Below are 16892 nucleotides of genomic sequence, written 5' to 3'. Positions count from 1 at the left end.
ATAGCTAGGTAAAGGTATATACTTTGGGACTTAGCATTCAAAGGGTAGGTTAAATTCACAATCACCTCATAGCAAGCACATCTTTTAAGCGTTACTTTGACTCATATTATTCTACAAGTAAAAGTTGGTTCCTCTTCTAAAGAAGGCAGGTAAAATTAATTCTAAGATGAAAACATTCTTGAAATAGGCTGAAATGTATTCACCAAGTAAAGCAAGTTGATATGATGATATAGGCATTTCCTAGGGTTCTTGAATGTTTCACAGAGGGACAAAGACTAGAGAATATATATATCAGAGTCAGCGCATGAATGTATGACTGTGTGCATCTGTATGTATGCGGATATGTACACACACAGGGATATCAGAGTCTTGAATCTCTATTAAATTATAGTATTCCCTAGGAGATACTAAGACTGTCACAACTACTTAAGAATGTAGCTGGCTAGAAATTCTATGTATGAAAAATATTGCAATAGAAAATTGAGACTTTTTTTTATATATTTGTCTGTTTGTTGTCTTCATGATCAACAGGCACTCAATGATGTCATGACTTAATTGGTCTAGGCTATCTTCAGAAAGTATACATCTTCATAAAGTAGGATCTTGTTTTCATCATCTACTGTGATGGTCCTGCTTGCTGATATCTCTTTCTTTTCCTTTCACACTTTGGCCTAGCTTATCTGAACTCTGGGAACAACTATGGGTCTTTCCCAGATACAACTTCGCTATTACCTACAACCACGTCTCTTCATTTAACAATTCTCCACCTTCACAGCACCCTCTGAATGTACCTGGCTCTACCCCCGCTCTCCTCGGTAAAAAAGCACAAGCGTGATTTTTGTCAGGGGCACAGAATTTTAAATATAAGAGAGCTAAGGATCCTGTCCCAGTGAGGGGTTACTACAATGGGGAGCAGAACATGCATTATAGAGAATGTGTGTAACCTAAGAACACAAGCTCTCTAGGGCAGGGCATTTTAAAATCCTCAGCATCTATGAGAATTGTTTATTCCCCCAGTGGTGCAACCATAAATATTCACTAAGTTAACAAACTCAAAAAGACATTTTTTTTTTCTGGTATGTTACAGCACACATGTGAGTTGCAGCTCCATTTTGTGCAGAAGCCAGCAGCAAAGATCCCTTGGAAATGACCTCCTAGACAAGCAAGTTCCGCTTTGGATTCCTAGACTGAGTGAGCATCAGGACCCACACGGCTGAGTTTTTTGAGGGCTTGCACTACTTACTATGCTTTTTATTCTGATTCATAAGAAAATGATAGGACTTTTCTAAAGATCATCCTGAGAATTAAAACGAACAGGCATAAAAGGCTTCCTAAGTGACGTGCTCTAAAGTAATGGCAACTGGTTCAACTCCTGTGGCTGTGGTTGCCCATGATGCCCAATATGCTGACACCTTGTCATGGCTGGCATAAAAGAGTTAATATTCTTTCTCTACAGGTGTATACTTTAAGTTCACGTGGAAAACATAAGCACACCACTAAGAAAATATGTAAATGGCCTAAGCAATTACCTGAAAGAAAACAATTACTTGCAGCCATGTTAAAAAAAAAAAAAAGAAAAAGAAAAAAAAAGAGCAGCCTTGTCTGGGGATATAGCTTAGTGGTAGAGTGATTGCTTAGTAAGATCCTAGGTTTAACCTTCAATACCAAACAACTTAGAAATTCAGAAATGGTCCAGGAGATTCTCCTCTTCTTTGACCCCTATACTACTCAGTACCCAAACAAAAGCCATTCAACTTGCATGACTTATCTCCATTCCTGAAGGATCTCCGTTACCAGAGACTTGTTTCTAACTAGATATATCAGAGCTTTCAGTTCTCTGCTGTACCATTGTCTGGGGGATTAAAAGGAGCAGATCATTCCCCAAGGAGGTCCTGGTATAGCTTAGTTTCTTCAATTCAGAAAAAAACTAAAAGGTATTAGGATATGAGGACAGATCCAACTGCACTGAAAAACTCAACTAGTATGAGAAGCGAAACTCAACAGGCAACAGTGACATTTGTAATTTCAGCACAAGGAACACAGCACATCCAGACAGGTAGGCTGACCTCCCAGCCTCCATTTCTTCATGTGTAAACTGGGGTGACAATAGTACTGCACTCACAGGGCTGCTATAAAGATTAATTGAAATCTTTATACAAAGGATTTAGCACAGCGGCAGGCAGATGGCAAGTTCTCAATAACTGTTAGCTCTCGACTTTAGTGTTAATATTAAATTCTATAAAGTAATTCTGTTACTATTAGTAATCAATCTATAATAAACAACTACACAGTGCTACAGGAATATATTGGGAAAGGGCTTTTGTCTCAACTGCAGAATGGGAACAGAGGTATAGACCTGGAAAAACATCATGTAAAAAGTCAACATTAAAGCAGACTGTGAATGATGAAGACTTACAAAGAAAGCCAAGGCTTACTCCAGATCACAGAGGGTAGGAAAGCGAGGGCATTTCTAGGAAACACAAATGATGGAATATCTAAGTTGATGTCTCTATGCTGGGCACAAAGTCCCAGTCCATTTCTCTTGTTATCTGTAGGCCACTATGGATATGCAGCCTTGGGGTGGCATTTGAAATTGCTGAGATCATGTTACTTCACCCAACTGATGCAGATGGTAAGTAAAACAGAATGCTCTCTCCCAGCTGTTAACACTGATTAAGTATTTATTATCCCAAGATACTAAATATTGAGCACTTGTACCCTGATTTCTTCAATAATCCTATATATGGTAAATAGTAGTATCTTGAGCCACAATTGGGTGATTAAAAATATAATAAAGAGACTTGATCAATATCCCACAGCCAGAAAATGAAGAAAACAGAAAGAAAACCCAATGCAAGGTTTACAAGGTAAACCTCGTTTACAATTACCTATAGCTATGGCACAAAGTTGGGAAGACACCCAGGTTAGGAAGCAGAGCCCTAGGTTTTAGCTGCAACCTAACACCAAGTAGCTGGATAAATTATTCACATTCTATGGAAGTTTCCTCGTTTGTAGCATGGAGGCCAGGAGCAAACCACAAAGGGATAACAAAGAGTTCTTTTCTTGAATAATTTTCATCATACTCTAAGGTACAGTTTTGCCAACTGTCTTTGAGAATTGCATGTCTTTTCATTTAGCTTTGTACAAGCAAGCTTCTAGTCCAAACTGGCACCGAAATCTCTATTGTAATTGCTATGACCAGGTTTAAGATGAAATCTTTGTCTACAGGATCATCCAGGTTCCTACTGATGGTCTCTTTTATATCCACAAAATTGCACTGTACTGAATCCTAGACAATAACATATTTTTCTTTACAAAACATGGAGGATGTGTCTAAGGGTATAGGTGTTCAGACATAGCAGACCTTATTTCAAATTTGGAACCTGCTTTTCAACATCAAGGTACCAGCTCTCCCCACCACCATTTCCCTATTTATAAAAGAAGAAAGCAATACCTCATAGGATCTTTCCGAGGATTAAATGAGACAATGTATGTCATGGAATTAGCACAACATTTGGTGCACAGCACAGACTCAATACATCACAGCTTTAAAAATAACAACTTGAAAGAAGCCCTACTCCACTTCTGTGAGCTAGCCAAAAGGCAGTAAGATGTGTCACGTTCTCTCAACTCAATAGATCCCAAACCTATCCCACTTCCCTCTAAACCTAACTCTTGCTTCTCTGTTCTCTCCCAGGCACCTGGTAGCTCAATTCAGAAATTTAGAAGTAGTGAAGAGATTGTCCGCTTATTATTTTTTTTTATTCCAGTGACACTTAGACACTACACCAATGGTCCTCAACCTTTCTAATGCTGTAAACCTTTAATAGAGCTCCTGGTGTTGTGGTGATACCCCCCCCCCAGCCATAAAATTTTTTTTGCTACTTCATAACGGTAATTTTGTTACTGTTATGAATCATAATATAAATATCTCATCTAATGTAAATAAATGGTCTTAGGCAACTCCTGTGAAAGTGTTGTTCGACCCTCAAACGGGTTGGAACCCACAGAAGAGAACTGCTGTGTTACATAATCACAAGCCCTATAGGCCCAACCCCACCAACATCTTTTCTATCCTCACTGAACTCATAGAATCCTTGCTTCTCTCCAGAGATGATACTCCCAGCTTCCCTCCCTAGTTTGCCATGCTTCTCTGTAAAATTTTTAACCCACAGAAAGGTTTTTTTTTTCTGTTCTAGCTAACCATTAACCACTCTCAAAAGTGTGCAGAAGTGTCGCACTGTTAGCTACTCTTATTTGATCTTGTTTCCCCTCTAATTTAAATGTTTTTTGTTTGTTTGTTTGTTTGTTTGTTTTAGTCACTTACTTGTTTATTAATAGGGAAGGTATGAGCATCTGCTATGACATCCATTTGGAGGTCAGAGGACAATCTGGGAATGTTCTTTCCTTCCACCAAGTAGGTTCTGGGGATCAAGTTCTGGTTGTTGGCCTTGGTGGTAGGCACTTTACTTACTGAGCCAGATCGCTACCCCTTTTATTTTAATGCTTGCCCTCTTGCTGTCTCTCTACCTGGGAGCTCCCTAAGGATGAGGGAGCTATCCCTAAGGATAGCCCTTCTTTAAACTTGTCTGATGTGATGTGCACAGGCCCTGGCAGTGGTAACATTATGGCATGTGCTCAGTACCTGCTGTCGGAGAAAATGACTGATGTCTCTTGGCTGACTTTAGTGTTACTATCCCAGTGACCCTGCTGTGTAGTCAGATCACACGGTTATTTTAGCCATGTCTACTTGTCTGAAGGAGATCAGACACACGTCAATTAATATCCACCAGCACTGCTCAGGATCTCATCTGGACTGCTGAGTTTGGCATGGATGATTTATTTTATAAGACCAGCAACTATTTCTCTCTCAAGTCAGACAGAGGATGCTCAGTTCCTATCTCCCGATGAACAAGGACAGATGAGTCAGGAGATCCAAGGTTACTTGGAAGACACACTGGTTAGTCTGTTCCTATGACCAAGACCAAGATATAGGTCTTACTCACCTCTGTGTCAACAATCCTTTGCAAAATGACTTGTACCTAAACTACAAAACCTGCATATATAGATCTTAAATAATAGCTTTCACAAAAATTTAAATCCCAAGCTACTTACACTTGGACCCCATGACATCCCTTTTATCTTTACTTTGTTTTGTTGTCAGAGAAGGTTTAATGAAAAATGAGTCCTGACCAAGTGGAGGAATTGGGGGGGGGGGTAATACCTGAAGAGTGACAGCAGAAATGGACAAGTAACTGAAATTGGAGAAAATGCAATTATATGTGGCCAAGGCACACTTTGAGGAACAAATCATGGGAACATCAATCAATTACATGTCAAATTATTTCCTTCATTAATCTGTAATCACCCGGTCTTATTCATCTTTTCAACCCAAGAACACAGTGTCTTTTGTGTAGCGAACACTAAACAAATGTTTGCTGAATTGTCCTAAACTGTCAAACCCAGCCAGCAAATGAGCTCGTAACAAGAGAGGTGCCCGTCATTTTGCTCATGGAAGAGATGCAATCAGCCCATGAGTCCTTAGAGCAAAAAGGTCCTGTCAGTGTGTCTTAGCATCCTCTCTCTCATATGTACAAGGCTACATTGTATACAAGAAGACCAGCATTTTAAGAATAGGCATGTGGCCAGCGCATGCACAGGTTAAATTTTGAATCCAAACTTTGTACCATGGCCAGGACAATGTAAGGTAACTACCTAACTAGAGTTTGAGTGATTACAACCTCTAGCTCTGCTTCTGCCAGGAACTTGGAGGTCAAGATTCTTCAGCTCTTTTTTTTTTTCTCTACCCTTCAAGCTGTTGTGTGCCTAAACCAAGTTTCCTCAAGAAATGAATAACCTCTCAGAAACAAGGTGCTCTAAAAACAAGGATACTTTACATACATGAGGGCTCTCATTGCTCCCAGGTATATCTGTAAGTAGTGCATGGCCTAACTTTCTTGCCCCCATTTGGAGATGGCACAACCGTCCCCGACATTTATCTCCCTCTCTCACAAGCCCTGGAAGCAATAGGTGAAGATGCCAGAATAGCTCAGGGTCATTTTCTGTTTGTGTGAGCCTTCTGCCCTGTAGGCCCTGACAGCACTTCAGGATGTGCTTATGCAGCCCTAGTTTGTTGCCATGGAGACAGGAAGCTCTGCTTCTCTTCAAGCCTAAGCTAATGGTTTTCATCAAATCCTATTTCCTCTGAGACACATAAAAAATGCTACAATGCTTCTATCCATCTTTCCTCCTTAAATATGGAGCCAACAAACACACCTCACAGTTTTTCATCAGCATCTCAACCTCTGGGGATGGGGCTTTCAGTCATTGCCATACTTGATGTCCAGGGGACTTTTGCTTAGTGTAGGAAGGCATGTGTATCCTCCTTTTATTGCTGTATTTCTCCACTCCTGGAATCAGATCGGCACATAACATTCATTGTGTTCACAGGTCACAGAAGCCTGTTCCCTGGAGACAAAAATGTTCAAACCTCTATCCCCGATGGTTCATGTGTGAAGGCCAATGAAAGGCCCACGCCAAAGAGAGCTTTCATCCTTTCCAGAGGCACAGGCTCACTGATCCAGCAGGAGAGAAAGCTCATGACCCCCCCCCCCCACACACACACACAGGACCCAGTGGTGCCGTGCCTTCTGTAGACACCAGCGAAAATCCTCTAAATGCTGAGCAGTGCGCTCTGCACCAGAATCTAGAAGTGAAACCAGGACATAAGTATTTCAGCCCCAGCTCACAAGGTCCTTATTGTTAACACTCCTTTAAATGTCAGAATTTATTCACACCAGCTGTTCCCAGCTGCCAACACCACTTTCTAGGTTTCAGGTAGTAAAGAGGTATCTGCCAGGCCAGTAATAGTGCGGCATCTTCTTCCCCAAAAAAGTAGTCTCCCAGCCAGAGGGGAATTGATGGTCAGAGAACTGTCTCAGACCAAATATTCACAGACTGTAAGTACTCCTTCCCAGAGTCCCCCATTTCTTCTTCTCGACCATTTTACAGGGTTCTATCACATTTCTTAGTGTGACACAATTGGACTGGCTCAACTGCTTCCTTTTCAATCCTCCCATATCTGCTCCCTCCCATGTCAGTCTTTCCATGCTGGTGCTAGGTGGGTCCTTAGCCCCTCTGTCCATCCTACACTTTACTTCAAAACTGTTTTTTTTTTCTTTTTTTGCAAAGCAGTGCATACAGAACTTTAAAAGGCAAACAGTTTTGAAAGATTATAATGAAAAAATAGCAGCCCTCTTTCTCACCTTTGCCAACCCCAGAATCTCACTCTCCAGAGGCAGCCACTTTCAACTCTTCTGTTTCTTCTGGTATTCATTTCAAATTTTCTAAATATTATACTTAAAACACTGCAATTTCTTTATCTTTCAATTTTAGAAACTGCTTAATGATTTGCTTACCGTGGAACCTAAGATTTTGGTCTTTGATACCCTCTTCCCTTCCCCATACTCAGCCTCCCCCAATCTAATAAAGGCAATTGCGACACTGTGAGAGGCTAGCTCAGATTCAGCATCAACAATGGAAACCAGGTTGGCAGCTGAGCTACACCGAGGACTTGCTGTGTTTCTATTTCTTTCAAAGTAATACTTCTGTATATTGTGGAATTAAATGCTTAAGTTGGGATAATGGGAGGGGGAAGGAGACAGAGAGATTTATAGAGAGGGAATGAATACGAGATTATGTGTGTGTGGTTTGGACAAAAAAAAAAGTCACAGAACTCTTTAGAATACAACAAATCAAGAAATATATTCGTTTCACTTGTTTTCTAAAGATAGCATTTTAGGACTCCCTGTCACCCTATTTTAACCTGATCCTGATGCCCTCTAGGTCAATGAGAGTTGTTACCCTAATTCCATTTATTATTTTATGTGTTAATGTTTGTCTGTGTGTATGTCTGTGCACTGTTGCGTTCACTGTTGTGTGACTCTGTGTGTGTGTGTGTGTGTGTGTGTGTGTGTGTATACAGAGCCTGCAGATGTCAGATCCCCTGGGAGTTGAGTTCACAGATAATCGTGACCAGCCACGTGGTCCTCTCTTAACCTCTGAGCCATCTCCCCAGCTCCATCTCTTCCTTCCTTCCTTCCTTCCTTCCTTCCTTCCTTCCTTCCTTCCTTCCTTCCTTCCTTCCTTCCTTCCTTCCTTATTTTTAGTGACTCGTGTTCTTCATCAGCTTGTCCCCTAACGGTACCTAACAATGTAGCTATGCTGTCCATGAAAGTAACTGGCACTCTGGCTGGCAAAGCATTTGATCTTGAAAGTCATTTTCTTGTTAGGAAGTTTTAGGCGCTTCTGTGTTGCTTTCTAATTTTCAATGTTGCCACTGAGAAACTCACTAGCATTCTGATTCTATAGAACCAAACATTAACCCTGCGCCCAATTGCTAGAGGCTTTCAGAACGTCCTTTTCTCTGATGGCCTGAAGTTCATGGTGATTCACCGTGGTGTGATTTCCTTCTACAGGGTGTGCTGAGCGCTCAGTAGACATTTCACGGTTAATTTACACATCCGAGTTCTACCACCTGACTTCACAAGCTATTACAATCTTGCTAGTGCATAACTTTTCATTTGAATATATTTTCACACACTGTGTGTTTTATACATATACAAAAGTGAAAGCATATCACATTGTCTCCCTGTTTTTACTGAAACATTTCTAAAATACCCTATAGTCCACGTACACTCGGGATCTGCTGCTTTATTGCGACAGCATATGCCAGGGTATGCATCCAACAGTTTACCTATCTAATTTCCCAGCTTGGGATACCCCGGATCCTTCCCAAGCCCACTGCCAATGCACTGGAAATAACATCTTTGCACATGTCCCCACAGTACTTTTAATCTGGCAATGGTGAGTCTTTTAGTTCTGGGAACCTTCCTCATATTTTGCTATGTTAATTCTTTCTTCCCATTTCATTGTTCTCTTTATTAAACTATCTTACCAAAATTTTGGGAAGATGTTTTGAAACAAGGTCTTATTATGAAATCCAGGATGAACTTGAAAATGTGATTTTTTTTTCCCTGCTTCTGCCTCCCAAATGGGATTATGAGTACGTTTCCACCACCCCTTGCTCTTTGAGTCAGTCAGTGTCTCTCTGTCTCTCTCTGTGTGTCTCTGTCTTTTCTCTAACCTCACTTTCTAAGTGGTGTCCTCAATTTTATACTCCAACTTTACTATCTTTTTGATTTGATTAGATTTTTACATTAACTCAACTTTGCACTACTTTTACATTAATTACATTTTACACATATTTCCAACAGCTCTTCTTAATCTCAACGTCTTTTTGTAATAAGCTGTTATTTGTTATTTATATGTGAAATTATTTTTCTGTCTTTGCTGGTATCAAACGTGATCTTTTACATTATCTTTTACTACCTGCACTGCTCAGATTCACTCTCTTTTTTCTATTTATTATGCTGCTTAGGGACCCTCACGTTGGGCATTCTCTTCAAAGGCTAAGTATCCCTGGCTGTGTGAGTAATGGGAATGGAAACCCTACCTCCTAGGCTGTGGCTTGTGGGGTGTTGAGTGCAGTGGGCTGAGTGGCAGCCCCCTTAAAAAGACCATTCATATTCTAATACCTGGAATGCCTGAATGTTACCTTATTTGGAAAAAGAGTCTGCAGATACAGTAGAGTTAAGTGTATTCAGAAGAAGAGATCAAACTAAATTACCCAAAGATTCTAAATCAAAGCACAAGTACCCTTATAAGAGCAAGACTGGGGGAGATGACAGGTAGGGGAGAGGGAGAGCTGAGTAAGCACGGAGGCAGAGACTGGGGCTACAACATGGTGACAATCCGAGAAATGCCTAGGACCACCAAAGCTGGAAGAAGGACGAAATAATTCACTCAGGCAGTTGGAGGGAGCACAAGCCTGCCAGATCTGGAGCTTGTAACTCAAACACTATCAGGGAATAAAATTCCTGACCATTTCATGCTACCTGGATTGTAGTATTTATTGGGATAGCCATAGTGAGCTTTACTGGGGGGTGATGGAATAGGAACCTGTTTCTCTAATCTCATCAGACTGACAAATAGATAAATCTTTTCTTTTAAGACAGAAGCCCCACAAAAGAATCTTCTAACCTATTGCCAGATTGCTGCTTTTCTGAGAAAACAGAAGTGGGCTGGGGAACTGACTGTCAGCTTATGGACTGTCACTCACGCTCTCGTTTCCATGACAATGTGAAGCCCACCTTAAAATGCAGCAGGTGTCACTTGGCTGTCACCAACCCCTTGCTGATTTGAACTGCCACAGAGAGTAGGTCTCCTAATTTCTCCCGGGTTGGGGCCAAATGGGGCAGATACTTGCCAGCATTATCTAGAAACTGAGCAGATAAGTAAGGACTTTTCATCCAATCTCTTGTTTTTAACATCATGCATACTCCAACACTCAGGAATATATGCCATCTATAATTCCTGAGTCTTTCTTGGACTCAGAAGAGGAATAGGTCTGTCTACTTATTATCATTCTTCCACTGGAGGAACTTGAACTTCAGCTACTGTGGTGTCAACCATTTGTTGTGTAAAACAAGCCTTGTTCACATTCTCATCATCTGCTGCTCCTCTCATTTTCCTTATTCTTGTACCTTCTTAGTTTGTATTTTCTGCATTCATAGGCTCCAAAAATAATCACCAATTCGTTGCAGTGTGCCACACATAAACATAAAGACTACTATATCTACTATCATTTAAAGAGCTTACACCCACCCACCAAATCATCATCACCACCACCATCATCTCAACTGTGCTCAGGAAAATGTAGTGTCTCCTAAGATATCCACCTGGCTGAGCCACATTCCGCTTCTTCATACTCCATGCCTTTCCTCCACTTCTCCATCTTTGCTAGAGTGCACATCTCTGTGCACTTCTATCCTACGCTATTCTAACACGCATCTTATACACCATGCAGTTCCCAGCCCTGTTTGAAACCAACCCTAATGACTTCAGACTGCACAGATTTGGTCCTTCTCCCAAACAAACTGTTACGTTTTACATTGGTCAGTAAAAACGAAATTTGCACTCCCTGGTTCAAATGACAAAGACGTCTTCTCTGCAAAACGTGTTAGACGACGATGGGTAATATGAATCGGTATAAATATGAATATGAGTCACAGGTGTGAAGTGTGATGTCTAGTGCACTGCAAAGCAAGCAATTTTTTGTGGATAAAATCTATATCTTCCTTGACTTTATGTCCCTAACAACCAGCACAGTGTTTGACATGGAGTTATAGAATGGAGCTATGGATGGATAAATGAACTCACAAGATACTGTTTTCAGAACTATACACGACAGACAGATTTTTTTAATGTCTAAAAATTCATCAAGGTGATTAGAGCAATCATCTGTTGTTGTACTGAAGCAGCTAGAATAACGTTGGCACAAAGAGGCTGCCCAGGATCTTCTAAGCGAGGGTAAATGGGTGAACCTGTCATTAATCAGGAGGCATCAGCCCCCAGCTAGCAGCTCACAAAAGAAAGAGAGAAACACCCAGCTTACCCTGAAAGCACTCCCAGGACAAGGTTGAGAACAAAGAAGGATCCAATAATGATGAGGGGGATGAAATACAGCCAGTTCCAGGTGGCTCCTAAGGCATCATTGGTCTGAAAGAAAGAAAAAATGGTTTCTTAATATTTACAGCCATCTCCAAGAAGCAAGGCCCACATTCCGGCAGTGTCACACAGTGCGTGCTGTAACAATCACAATGCGATTCAATTAAGCATTATCTCACTCCCATCCCCCCAACATGTTATTATAAGACAACTCACATTTTGCCATGTGCCTAGTGAAGGTCCCATCAGCATCTCTATAATGTCCTGAGTGGGAAAATCCTAAAACTCTTACTTAGAAGATATGAAAACTGAATGGAAAAAAAAAGTTTTTTCCAAGGTTATAAAAAGGGAAATTGGCTTTATAATTCCTACTAACATTTAGTCTCAACCTTTGCACTTTTAAGCTAGATAGATTATCAAAACACAAGGGCAGGCTGTGCTCATCACCCTATCCCATGGATGTTGGCAAAGCCCTTAGTAGGGCTGCTTACAAGGAATTAGGTTTACACTTATCTTGCCCAGCTCCTGGGCTGACTTTCCTTCATCCGTTATGATCTAGTCCTACAGAGCTGGTCCAGGTCTGGCCCCAGCAAAGCCCAGAGCAGAAAAAAGGACTATACCTAGATTTCATATGAGTGATCATATGAGATCTTCTGATCTCTCCCAATCTCTTTCTCCACCCTTCAGGGGAGGCACAGTCATCTGTCTTATGGGTTCTTGTGCTCCAAGCTTGATGCAAAGTTGTTGAGGTGCCCAGTACCGAGGAAGGGTGACTTGTATCTTGTGAGACCCTTGAAACTGTACTGAGGTACTCTTTCTAACACCCTTGTCTCTCAACAAAGGGCTTCTCTTTTTCATTGAGTTCTCCCGACCCAAGTTATTTCAAAGGTATTTTCTGGATTTGCACTTCACATATGCAGACCTCTGAACACCCCCTCCCCACCTCCACCCCTGTGCCGCCACCCAGCCCAAACCTTCATGCATCACTTTCAATATCCATTTGAAACTCACAACAGATGTTTTATCCCCAGTTCATTAGGGGAATCAGGACCATCCAGATCAAATGCCAGACCTGAAGCTAATGTGCTGACTTAATAAAATTAAAGCCAGAGCTCAGCATGTCTGTAGCAAAGTGTTGGCCTGTCCCTTCTATGTACATCTTTCTCTTTCACACTACTAAACCCTAAAAATATGTTTTAAAGTGGTTTGTCTTCATGTTGGTTGTGGACTTTTTTAAGCCAATCTTTTTTTTTTTTATTTTCTTCCCAATTATTTCATTTTTTTCCCCATTCACCATCAAGCCACATAACGTATCTGCTGATTGATCATGGCTGCTGTCACTGGACAGTCAAACCTCCCATTAAAAATAATCTCTAAGCCAAGTCCTTTTGGCAAACTTGTGCCTTTTGTTTTGGCCCTGCATTGCTCACAGTTCAGATCAGTGATAAACCAAATAAACCATAAGAAGTTTGTTTTGTTGTTTTATATTGTTTTCTTTTGTCTTTTCTGTATGGAACAAAGTTCTGCTAACTTCAGTGTCTGAGATTTAGGTCTTTGGCTGATCCAAATTTTGGTTAAATACAAGTAGAGAGGACATGAGGCAATTCTCAGAGAAAGTCCTATATACAGAAATTTTAATTCAGCAACATGGCTGCTCTGTCCACAGATCACATCCAAAGACCTTCTAGGTCTATGTGATCCAGCTGGAATGCAGACACATTCTGGATTACAGTATGATCTGGCTGGATACACCCTTAGTAGATATCTTCAATATAAACAATGAAGCTTTGTAAGGTTAGTTTATAGAAGGAAGCAGCCATGTTTAAAAGTGATGTTTATTTGAGGGGCAGACAAAGTGATGAATTAAAGAAAGATTTGACACAATGAGTCGGAGATAGAATAAGCCCAACTCTCATAAGAACAGGCAAGGAAGGATGCTACTTAAGGGTAACACAGGGAGAGAGAAGAGTTTTTTACTGGGACAGTTTTACAGAGACAGGTTGCATAGAGAACAAGCTAGATGCAGGTAAAGATAGAATGAGCAGGAAAATAAGAAGCCAGAAAGATTAAAACATATTGCCAGAATTAGTTTGAGGCTAGGAAGAGTGATTGAGTCAGAAACCGAGAGAAGCCAGTCTGAATCCGTCAGCTTGGAGAGGAGTTGAACCAGCCAGCAAGAGTTCAGAAAGAGCTAAAAAGGCTTAGGCACGACTCATTTCATCCCCTCACCTGAGGAAATAAAAACATTTACAGTTGTGTCTCATCATCACAAGGAGGATACAACAGAACCAGATACTAAGAGCCACAAACAGTGTGAAGGACAGGGCAAGGCAGGTCTGTCTGACTGAGGCACGGGCCTTGCGGTGAGCTAAGGAAGAAACTGATGATCACTGTGAAGCTAGCTTTGTCTGCCTTCCTGATCAGGAGTCAAATATTCTTTAAAGCCTTGTTAACTTACGTGGTTCACCAGTGGTCCAGATTAACACAATCCATTTGCTTTGTGGTTTTGCCAGTCCCCTCCAGTGTTCTTTGGCAGTAGGGACTTAGTTTACAGCAAGCACTCAGATCAGAGCTAGCCGCCCATACAGGTGTCAGTATCAGCAGAGGCAAGGATGGAGTTGTAGCTTTTGAGGTGTCTCTGATCTCCAACTGAGCAATGGTTGAATAGCCTCTACGGTGGATACAGAGCGAAGCCTGTGCAAAATATTGTGTTTTCTGTCTACTCCACATTGCTGTGATTTGTAAAAGGTAATGATGGCATTTTGTGGAAAATGGGTTTGGTAACCAGAGAAAGTTAGGGAATACAAATAATTATGTATGTCTCACAGCCAGTGGAAAAAATTGCAAAAATAAAAGGCACTTTGCTTACTTTAGTATGCCATTTTATAAATTTTCTTGGTTGGGAAACCTCTTTTTCAAAGAAAAAAAATCTATTAATACATCAGGGAATATCACCTATGTGAAATAGGGATAAAAGAATCTCCCTTATTCGCTAAGAGTCTGGAATTATCCTTCCTAATTCCTCTACGAAAGATGCAGGATAAACAGTATTGGTCCAGTTAGAGTTATGTGAGAATGTTTTGGGGTTACTTTTAACTATCTGAATATTTTAATATCTGGAACATGACAGAGCCTTTGGCCCACAGAGAAGTAATTAATAAATGGCCACATTTTTAATATGATGACTCTCCTGTTTAAAAATAGATCAATACAAATTCATTCTGATAATACTCTGTACATCTGTGGAATTTTCTCTGAATTGCTCCATGTGTCATCTAGCTCAACAATGGAGCATCCTGGAAGAAGGAAAAGGAAGAAGGGGAAGAGAAGGGAGAAACAGGTAGCAGTCAAGTCATCAGCCCCAGCAACATGATGTCCTAGGAGTTAAGGAAAAGCCAGCTTAAAAGTTTCTTTAGGAGGGAGTAGCTTTGACAGCCCTGCCATTACTCACAACCTTTCAACACTGTTGCTACACTCCTGTTGAGCAGTTTCCTGCTTGCCCTTCTTCCTATTTTTTTTCCAGCCAGGTGGCTTCCCACCTCTTCACATTTATTATGGACATTCCTCATCAGAAAGTGGGCAAGCAAAGGACTTCACTCACGCTTCGCTCCTTCAAAATGGCAAGGTTCTTTCAGATGCTAAATGGGGCTTTCATCTCCTTCTGATTCATCATTATTAAAAACTTAAAACTGTCCAGTGTAGGAGAGATGTCTATATTTTATGTGTATATTTTGAGATTTAAAAGAGAAGCAATCAACAACTCTGAAGGCAGCAAGCATCCTGATACTGTTCAAAGTGGGAGTCAGGATACTGCTGCCAGTGTGGCCACAGAGTTTGGTCATTTTCTCTTGTGCGGTCCAGGTGACTCACTCAAGAGGGAGTGTTGCGGGGGGGGGGGTCAGGGAGCAGAGCCTGGAGAAAAGGAGAAGCCCTCCTTTCATTCTTCATTATGTCTGTGACTGTCACAGTGCTCAAGCCACAGGGGTGCCTGTAGGGAGGACACCTCATCGGGATTACAGGGGCCTCCCACTTGCTAGTGCTTAGATGGGAGATGAAAAGGTGGAGTAGCAGGCCTCACGTACTCATATGACATGCTCAAACCTCATTTTGACCTTTTGCCCTTTAGAGCCAGAGGATATTCTTCTCCTGGCCTTGGGGAAGAGAACTCCAGCCGAACCTGACACTGGGACTTGTGCCACTGTCCTCTCAAAGATGTGTGGCTTTTATTTGGCCTTGGTCTAGGGACTGTACCATTATCTTTTATTGCTCCAAAGCTCCTGATTTGGATAGACCCGTACCGCTGTTTTCACAAGCTTGCAAACAGCCTTTTGTGAACTTCCCAGCCTCTGATCAGGTGCATTAATTCTCCTACCAAGCCCTTTCTCCCATGCCCCATTGTTTTTCTCTGGAGCACCCTAACATGCCTACCGTGCGACAGCTATGAGAGAGAGCATTTCAAGGAATCACTGTCCTTTCCTTTAAGGGCTGATGCTCTTACAATACACGGTAATTTCTCTGTCTGGCCCTTCTCCTAATGCCAGTCTAGCTGTTCCTCCTCCTTCTCACCTGTCGCTTTGCCAGATGACACACACACACACACACGCACATGTGCACATGACAGAGGTGATGACAGACAGAGAGCGACGTCTGGGGGTGGCAGCCCCACCTGCACAGGAGCGCTCTGCGGGGGCCACTCCTGACATGGTGGGAATGTGTTTCTCTGGGAACCTGCCTGATCGGGGGTGGTAAGCTCACCCACTCCCTATGTAAACAGGCACACATGGCAATTATCACATTAATCTTTGGGGGTGGGCGGGGGGAGATGCAGGAAGATGGGGCAGGAGCAGCCAGACTGGAGAGAAAGGCAGGAATGGAGAGAGCAAGACAAAGGGGTCCCCATGGTTCTTCCTGCCTGAGGACGTATGTGCAGAAGAACTCTTACCCATCTCTATGGAGAGCACAGTGAAGCACCTGTCAGTCATCTCCTGCTTCTCACAGCAGCTCTGAGCCGAGAGGCTCAGCTACCCATGACACACGAATGTCTGAAAACATCTGGAAAGAAGGAGCAGACTAAAGAACTCTTTGGAAAAAGTCTTTGAGGAACCCCTCCTTCCCAGGCTGTGGGCAGTACTAGCTGGAAGACCGCAGCCAGATGGCAGAGGGTCTTCTTAGCTGGAGCCCAGCTTCCACTTGAGGCTGGGGGAATTCTCTATCAGAGTTTTGCCCACCTCTGTCAAGCATTAGCACATCCTTGGTCTCCACTTATCAGGTGCCGGTGGGAATCCTGAGTTGGGACAAAGGAAAATGTCTCCAGAATTTCTAAA

General features: G+C 41.9%; 1 protein-coding gene across 1 annotated transcript in view; it reads right to left on the bottom strand.

Moving 5' to 3' along the window:
• The window catches only part of Cacna1e (calcium voltage-gated channel subunit alpha1 E), a 314504-nt gene that overhangs the window by 138127 nt on the left and 159485 nt on the right, over positions 1 to 16892 (bottom strand). The window contains exon 7 of the mRNA XM_055624404.1: positions 11516 to 11619. Coding sequence (XP_055480379.1) covers positions 11516 to 11619 — 104 coding nt within the window. The remainder of the gene's footprint in view (positions 1 to 11515; positions 11620 to 16892) is intronic.

This window comes from Psammomys obesus, unplaced genomic scaffold (genome assembly GCF_907164565.1).
Source record: "Psammomys obesus unplaced genomic scaffold, mPsaObe1.curated_primary_1811, whole genome shotgun sequence".
Lineage (NCBI taxonomy): Eukaryota > Metazoa > Chordata > Mammalia > Rodentia > Muridae > Psammomys > Psammomys obesus.
This window is presented reverse-complemented; position numbering and strand designations above follow the sequence as displayed.